The following is an 8,838-nucleotide window of genomic DNA, read 5'->3' as shown; positions in this document are numbered from 1 at the left end:
GGTTAAGGAAGTATTCTTCAATGACTTACTAAGATTTTCCCTAAACAATGTGATCAAATATGAGAATATAAAATTTATTTTGTATACTCATTTAGTATATTTCCTAACACTGAAACATTCTTATATTCATGTAATAAATCATTCTTGGTTTTAATATATAAATGCTGAATTTTGAAGTTTTAAAACTTAAAAGGTGACTAATACATAGTTTTCACTACTGACTATCTTTAAAAGGTTTTATGTCAGTGTTATACTACCTAAAACAAACTGAGAAGCTTTTCATATTTTTTCGTGTTCTGGAGAATTATCTGTTCCTCCTAAGTATGAATGAAGTCCTCTATATAATCTGAACGAGGCCTGGCAACACGTTCTTTAATAACTTTTCTTCCTTCCTTAGGTATATTCACACTTTCCACTTCCTTTTGACTCACATTTTACCAATTTATGTCACCTTGAAAAGCATTCACCCTATTCAGATTTTCAGATGATTAGCATAAAACTGCATATGTGTACTCTCTAAGTTTTAATTCTCATCTGTGGATTGTCTCTAATTTCTAAAAACTTCTAATTTTCTTTTTTTCTTGATTAAACTTGTTAGAAGTTTGTCAATTTTGTTTATCTTTTCAACAAATAATTCTGCTTTTGTTTTCTAATTTGTCACAGAAATTTAATTCCATCCTTTCTATTTATCTTCATTTTATTGTTCTGTTTCAAATTTCTTAATACAAATGCCTAATGCATCTATTTTCAGTCTTAAGGCCCGTATGTTTTCCAATTGGTAAAGCTGGAAATATGCTTACCCATGAGCTTTTCTGCATACTGCAATCTGGCTCCTATCTCCACCACAGGACTAAAATTGTCCAGTCAGGTCACCTATCACGTATATATTGCCAAAGATAACAAGTCTCCTACTAGAATTCTTTAAAAGCATCTGTCATTATTAACCATGCCCTCCTTCTAGAAACTCTCTTCTCTTAGCTTTTCTGACAAAACCTTATCCTAATTTTTGTCCTGCCTCTCTGGCCATCCTCTCTTAGCATCATACTGTTGACTTTTTTCCTTCTCTTAAATGTCAGCATTTCCCAAGACTGTGTCCTGGTAGCTCCACTCTTACAAAAAAAATTCTTCCTAGTGACTTCACCCAAACCCATGAATTCAACTATCTCTTATATGTCAAACTCTCTGAATCCAAATGTATCGCTCCCCTTTAGATAAGACCAATTCCAGAGGGATGTCTCATAGGCACCTCAAACTCAACTTATCTGACTTAGACGAAACCATCTTTATCTCCCAAATTGTTCCCTCTTTCTGCATTCTAGATATTTGTGGTTAGCCTAGGAATTATTCTAGATGACTCCCTCTCACTTACCCACATTCAGTCAGTCATCAAGTTTTGAAGATTTTATCTTTACCCTTCAAGAATCTGTCCCCTCTTGCCTATTCCCAGAGCCTTTCCCTTAGATCATGTGTGAATAAAAACAACTGCAATACTCCTTTAATTTTCCTATCTCCAACCCAGCCTCCCCACTTACATATATAAAACACATCACTTTACTAGTGGTATTTCTTAATAAATGAAAAATGTGTTTATAGGTAACTCATACTCATGTTCTAGCATATTCTATTTGTTACTTCTATTTAAGATGACCCCATCCACTCCTTTCTTCACCTATCTAAAGCCTACCTGTCCTTCAAAGTTCAACTCTCTTACGTCTCTCTGTGGAAAGCTTCCTCTCTCTAGAAGAGCACATATAGGTGGCTAAATATACTCCTCCCTTGGTGCTAGCATATACCCTAGGCACATGTCTTTCATAAATCATAGGATTCTATAATAACCAGACTTATTTGGTCATTTTCCACTAAAGGAGAAGCAACCTTAAGGAGGTCAACAGACCTTGAGTGTTCATCCTTGTACTCTCAACATCTAGCACATATTTGTTCATGTTTAATGTTTGGGTATCATGTATAAATTATTTTAGAAGAGTTCTGTCTAAATAAGAACCATAAAAACAAATATAACCAGAAATGATTGTTAGTAAACTGGTGATGCAAACAGAAATACACAAGGCAAGAAAAATTAAGGTAGACATTCCAGCTCCACAAATTCATGTTGCTTTTCCAAATGAATCTGAGTCATGCATGTGGGTCAGGAAGTAGACTTAGGAAAGTGAAGATTGAACTTAGGAAAGTAAAGATTGACCAGGTATTCTGAACTAAATTGCTACTGACTATTTTATACCATATTACAAAACCCGGGCCTAATATAGCTAGCCTATTAGATAGAGTAGTACAATTAAAAAGCCAGCATGGTGATTGTGACACATCCTTGAAAAACTCATGTCCTCAATAATGAAACAAAAATAAAGAAGAATTTGATCATTGTAAATATATTCCTTAAGGTCCTACCAAAATACCCTGCTCAATTTAAGATATTAGATCTTACAGACCTTGTTCAGGTTTTTGTTGTTTATTTGTTTTTTTGTGGGATGTGTTTTTTTGTTTGTTTTCATAAATAATTATATAACTCAGAGGAGCATAAATTTCATAAGGGCAAAACTGTAACATCAGGGGTAGAAATACAAGCTGTTTGGAAAAAACATTTTGTAAGAGTTCTGGTTTTCCAATCTATATGTCATCTTAGCCCCCGGCTAAATATAGTAAATTTGCTTTAATTATACAACTTCTGTGACAGAAAAAATGGTAGTAAAATTGGAGCCTGAGACGCTATCTCTAATTATAACTCAATGTTATACTGTTTCTGGAATGAAGACTATAAACTTAGGTACAATCAGTCATCTCAAAATGAAAGTTGTTGGTGACAGGAAGAACTCAAAGGAACACAGAATGTAATGGGAAAAGTTATAAATCAATAATAAAATCATTAAAACATCTTTAATGTGAAAGATTCACATTCACATAATTTAATAATTACATTTTTCAAACATACCTTGTCCATTAATTTACTTGCATGAAGACTCAAACTATTGAAGAATATTTTTTTGCTTAGCAAATGCATTTCTTCAATGGTAGTCAACAATGTAGTTGCACTATTTCCAACAATGCCACTAAAAGCAAAGGATATTTCAGGTTGCAAAACAGAAACTGAAACAAAACAGTTCTTTGAGTAGAATGCTTTAAAAAGACCTAGATTTAAATAAAAGTTTTTATGTAAAATATAACCTGTGAATTACAAATACTCTAGTTTCATATTTTAAAAATCAGGATTTTTGTTTTTCTTTTGAGTTAGGTGACGAAAAAATAAAAACAAACTACTATGTTTTCAATATTTCACAATCTCTTTTAGCAAAACTGTGGGTCAGAACAAATATTTGTAATATATAAAACCCTATCTCTATTTTTCCTCTATTAGAGTAAATATATGTCTCAATTATCTAAGACAGTTAAATTTTAAGAAGAGCATTGAATCAACAGCTCTATTGATAAAATATTTAAATTGCATAAATACTGAGTTATTCTTTTAATTAAGACTGTCATACTATATCAATAACACACCTATAAATTAGAGTTTCTCAATTTTTATACAGCTGCCTACAGAGCAGTATATTTAGACTAACTGAAAAGTCTGATAAGTCTGAAAAGTATGATAATATTTTGAAATAACTAATTTGTACATTCCATAATCCTCAATTTGCTATTGTATAAGGATATTTCTTAGACCTATTCAAGGAGGTTTCCCATTTTTGCCAAGGTCTAAGACAAGTATGTATATAAAATAATTCCCAATTTTTTTCTCCTAATTCACACACTAAAAATGATTTTAACAACTTTCTAGGGGAAAAGCTTCTTAAGGATATGAAAATATGCTGTAATCCAGTAGGGAAATTTCTAAAGGTATCACAACATCTTCCATGCCTAAAACATTTTAGATTGCTAAAGACGAATATAATGGCATTAAATACTACCAAACAGTAAGCTAAAACACAGCAAATTTACTGATAAATCAAACCACATATGATATATTATAAAAGCAAATATTAATCTCTGCAAATGTAATATTTCAGTACAATTCTGAAACCAAAATAAATTAGATAAATTCTTACATAGTTCATGAAAAAAAGCAAATTATTAGTAAAATACATATATAGAGCAAACAGCAAAATACTAGCAAATTGCTAAACCAATAGCCATAATACTTATATTTTAAAGAAACAACAAGTATTTCAGTTAAAAATATTGTAAACCAAATACTAAAATAAACTGGATGGAATTCCCACACATGCCTGCACATGCAATAAAAACAAGTATTTCTCTGAACAAAAGTGTACATCAAGCAACAGAGGAAGCAAATTAAATGAAAACAAATAGAAGCAATTTAATGAAACATTTAGAGAGAGCTCAACATACATTTACTTTTTTTAAAAAAATTTGTAGTTATCAGCTGTACTTTGCAGTTACTCAGATCTAGAATTTACTAATGTTTATTGAGCACTCACTATGTTCCAGTAACTGGTCCAGATAATTGTAGACGTTTCTTCTGACATTTCATTCCATATTTCTATCCAACATGCTTATACTATTACTTGATTTTTCAGTTTTAGGTATTATCTACAAATTCCCTGATGTAGAAGATGAGAGTTAAACTCTCTTATACAGTTCTCCTCCTCCACCACAACACACCCAAACTTCACCTTCCCCAGGCTTCCTAATATAGCCACGGGCACAGAGTTCTGGTAAATGACTATTCAATGTTTACATCATTACACTCATGTAAATACTATTCAGAGCTGACCAAAGAATCAGGGATACCCGAAACAAGCCAATGAACAGGCTAGTGAAGAAGACAAACCCCAGTGTGACAGCCAAGCAGCTTGCAGTAGGCCTAAAGGGCAACACATCTAGACTGGCGGGGAATGAGGGCTCCAAGAAGGGTATCAGACAGGGGCAGGAGAGAGGCCGATTACCTGGTGGACTATATGGTGAGACAATGCAGTGTTGAGTTCTCTTAAATAACTTGGATCCGAAATAGTGATAAGGGCATAGGAAAGTAAAGTACAAAATCAAAGTGTTTATTAATTCCAGGGAGAAAAGTTTTAGAGGAAAAGATATATAATCCAAGCATGCTTGAGTCCCTGTTTTTTGGATTCTATATCTTCCTTTTGTTGGGAGTTTTAATGTGTAAGAGGTGAATTTTTTGAGATCTTGCATGCGTCTTGTTTTTTTCCCAACTTCACTGCTATTCCTTGCCAGTTTTGTGGTTTCTCCTCTTCTTGACCTCAAAATATTGGAGCTTCCCAGGACTCAGTCTTTAGCCCCATTCTTTATCTATACTCATTTCTCAAGTGACCTTACCTACTCCCATGGCATCAAATGTCATCTATTTTCTGAAAACTAAGACATTTATAGCTTCAGCCCTGATTTCTCTCTGTATTATTTGCTCACTCAAAATCTCCTACTCTATGTTCACAGATACATCAAATCTGACAAGGCCAAAACTGAACGGAATTCTTCCTTACCCACCACTCCCATCCACCAGTTCCTTTCCAGCATTCCCCATCTCAGCAAACAAAACCATTCACCCAGCTGTTCAAACCAAAAGCCAAGAATTCATCCTTGACTCCTCACACCTCACACTATCTAGTATGTATACATGTCCTATTGGCTGTGACATAAATTATCTCCAAAATCAACTATTGTCACCCTAGTCTAAACTCATCATCATCTCTTCTCAGGACCACAAACTGCTTTCTAAATATCTTCCTTATTTTCCCTTTTGTCTCACTACGCTACATGATTCGCAGAGTATTCAGAGTAACCTTGTAACATGAACCTGCTCAGGTCACTCAAAACCCTCACATTTTTCCCAATCTTATTCACTCAGTATGAAATCTAAATATCCACTATGGCCTTCAAAATCCTATACCAGCTGGCCTCTCTCTACCTTTCTTATTTCATCCCCCCCACTCCTTCCAATTCACTACACTCCAATTCCTGGTCTTCTTTCTAGTCCTCCAAAATGCAAGCTTTTCCTAGCTTCAGTACCAGAGTGTATTTTTGTCCTGGACATTCTTCCCCAAGATCTTTTCATGCCCAACTCCTTCATATTATTCACATCTGTATTCAAATACCACCTCTACTGAATGGCCTCAAAAACAGTCACACACACATATATCTAGTCATATATGGTCACTCCCTATACTTTCTATTTCCTTTCTCCTGCTTTATCTTCAGTACCCTTATAACTACCAAAAATTATTATTTTATACTTGCTTATCTCCCCTACTAGAATGTAAGTTTAAGTTCTGTTTTGTTAATTACTGTTTCCTTATTACCTAGAAGAATGGCAAGTATACAGTCAACTTTTTAATTGAATGAGGAAATGTGTGAACTAGTAGAAAAAGTACATGCAAAAAGTCAATCAAAAAAAGATTTTGTCATCTTCAATATCATCTTCAAAGACAGAAAAATTACAATTATCAGAGCCTAAAAAACTTATTATCATCTTCAGAATCTGAATTATTTTTTTCTAACATTTTCTGCATTAGAAACTAACATATCAATATCTTTAAATAATAAATTTCATTTAGTCCCATCATGGACATTATTAAATAAACAATTTTAAAAATTATTTTACCAGCATCTTTTTATAACACAGCACTTGTTATGTCCAGCTTTCAGCTGTCCTTGTGTTTTCTAAGTATTTATTATTCTCTTATTATAGGATGCTATAATATTACAACTGAAACTAATTCATTGCTTTTGAGTTACGGGAACGATAACAATAAGTTTATATCTAAAATATTAAGGGACTAATCCGAATCCTACCTCTGATCAGTTTTGTAGACTACAGCTTGTTAGTTTTGTTTGAAAATCTACTAGTAAGATGTAAAATCCCCTTCTTAGCTGTTTGTTAAGTTCTGGGTGGCTACTGTCTGTCACTAAGGGGTAGGTGATAACCTTACCACAGTTTTTTGGTACTCTGTAAACTAGTGCTCCTTCAACCTTTCCTGGTAATGTTAGTTATATTCTTCTTAGATTTTTAACAGTTGGCCTACTATTCCTGATACTGGCATACTGTATAACAAGTAATTTTTTTTTGAGACGGAGTCTGGCTTTGTTGACCAAACTGGAGTGCAATGGCCGGATCTCAGCTCACTGCAAGCTCCGCCTCCCAGGTTTACGCCATTCTCCTGTCTCAGCCTCCCGAGTAGCTGGGACTACAGGTGCCTGCCACCTCGCCCGGCTAGTTTTTTGTATTTTTTTAGTAGAGACGGGGTTTCACCATGTTAGCCAGGCTGGTCTCGACCTCCTGACCTCGTGATCCGCCCGTCTCGGCCTCTCAAAGTGCTGGGATTACAGGCTTGAGCCACCGCACCCAGCCAAGTAATTTTTAAATAATTATTTAATGGAAAAATATAAAAACTATCAAAAATATGGCTTGGAAAGACATTGTTTTAACATAACTACACATGTAACAGTCTTACAGTGACAGTTATAATAAAACTCAAGGGTATACCACCAACAGACAAATGTAAAGCAAAAATGAATGCATATTTTGGAGTCAAAGATTACATTTTATATAAGACGAGTGGTTCCTAATCAGATAAAGTTGCTGGTATGTAGCGAAGATAAAGCTATGGTTCTATTTTATCACTTATAGTAAACTAAATGCTAAAGAATTTAAGTTATTTACATCCAGAATAGAACATTTAATTCACTATGCTCTATTGTGCGTATATGGTATAGTTGCGTTAGTTGCCTTGGATGTCTTTTACTAATGCAGGAAGACTCAATAAAGACTTACGTTATAGACTTATATTGTTATATAAGTTGTGTGTGTGTGTGTGTGTGTGTGTGTGCGCGCGCGCGTGTGTAGTTAAGCTTGGAGAAAAAAGGAGAAAGGAAATAATAGACCTTAAGGCACAGCATGTATAATATGCATATAATGATTTACATGGTGTGGAGGTTCTACTAGTTATGCTTAGTCTATACTTAGTGTATAATTACCATACACAATATAAAAAAAAAAGTCTTATACTGTGCTCTAACTGAAAGAAACAGCACATTGGATTTGGCAAGCACATTTTGCCATTCCACTTACCTGATTGTATGGTGATAAAATTTGAGAAGATTAGAAATTTTATATAATAAAACTGCCCCAGGTTCAGCAACTATTACTTGCTCAATTCGAACCTATTAAAATACATGAGAGGAAAGTAAACATTTCTTAAAAGTATAACTTTTTTCATTAATAACATACGGTATGAATAGAATAACAAAGGCAAACTTTTATTATTGCAGAGATCACAAAATGCCTCCTAAATAATTTCTGAGTAGTAAGTCATACAAGATGGTAAAGTAACAAACATTTTAACATAGATATACTCTACAAAAAAACCGACCCATTATTTGCAGAATTTGGTTCAAGCCAGTTGTTACCAGAAATATCAATACATTGAGATCATTTGAGATTTATCACCAGTATATAATGGAATTTGGTTCAATACTAAATTGTAAAGGCAACTGCTACGTCCGTAAAACAGATTATCAATGAAAACATACTGCTTTATTGCCAAATATTCAAGAAAAAAAATTCCAGTCTATAAATTATTATATCAAGTTTGTTTATTAATCAAAGAATAGAAAAGTAGACAAATCTTGAATTAGCACCAACATATTTGCCAAATTATAAGATTACCAGAGCAAAATCAGATCTAGTTCAAGATTAACTTGATCTGCCTCAAGATTTAGCAAATATGAATCTTTTCTAATTAAATTTCATCCTTCACTGATCTTTCTTTTATTAATGAATACAATCTAAACTACACTGATAAATGCTTACTTAAATATTGTATCTGCCCTTAAGCTATTGCTTACATT

The 8,838-nt window shown here is 33.5% G+C and overlaps 1 protein-coding gene across 1 annotated transcript in view; it reads right to left on the bottom strand.

Annotated features, from left to right (window-relative positions):
• Positions 1-8,838, bottom strand: part of COG6 (component of oligomeric golgi complex 6) — an 82,620-nt gene that overhangs the window by 29,795 nt on the left and 43,987 nt on the right. The window contains exons 12-13 of the mRNA XM_011990262.1: positions 8,060-8,151; positions 2,948-3,065 (exon numbers count right to left, since the gene is read on the bottom strand). Of these exons, the coding sequence (XP_011845652.1) occupies positions 2,948-3,065; positions 8,060-8,151 (210 nt within the window). The remainder of the gene's footprint in view (positions 1-2,947; positions 3,066-8,059; positions 8,152-8,838) is intronic.

This window comes from Mandrillus leucophaeus, unplaced genomic scaffold (assembly GCF_000951045.1).
Source record: "Mandrillus leucophaeus isolate KB7577 unplaced genomic scaffold, Mleu.le_1.0 Scaffold375, whole genome shotgun sequence".
Lineage (NCBI taxonomy): Eukaryota > Metazoa > Chordata > Mammalia > Primates > Cercopithecidae > Mandrillus > Mandrillus leucophaeus.
The sequence above is the reverse complement of the archived record's forward strand: the minus strand, read 5'-3'. Positions and strand labels throughout refer to the sequence as shown.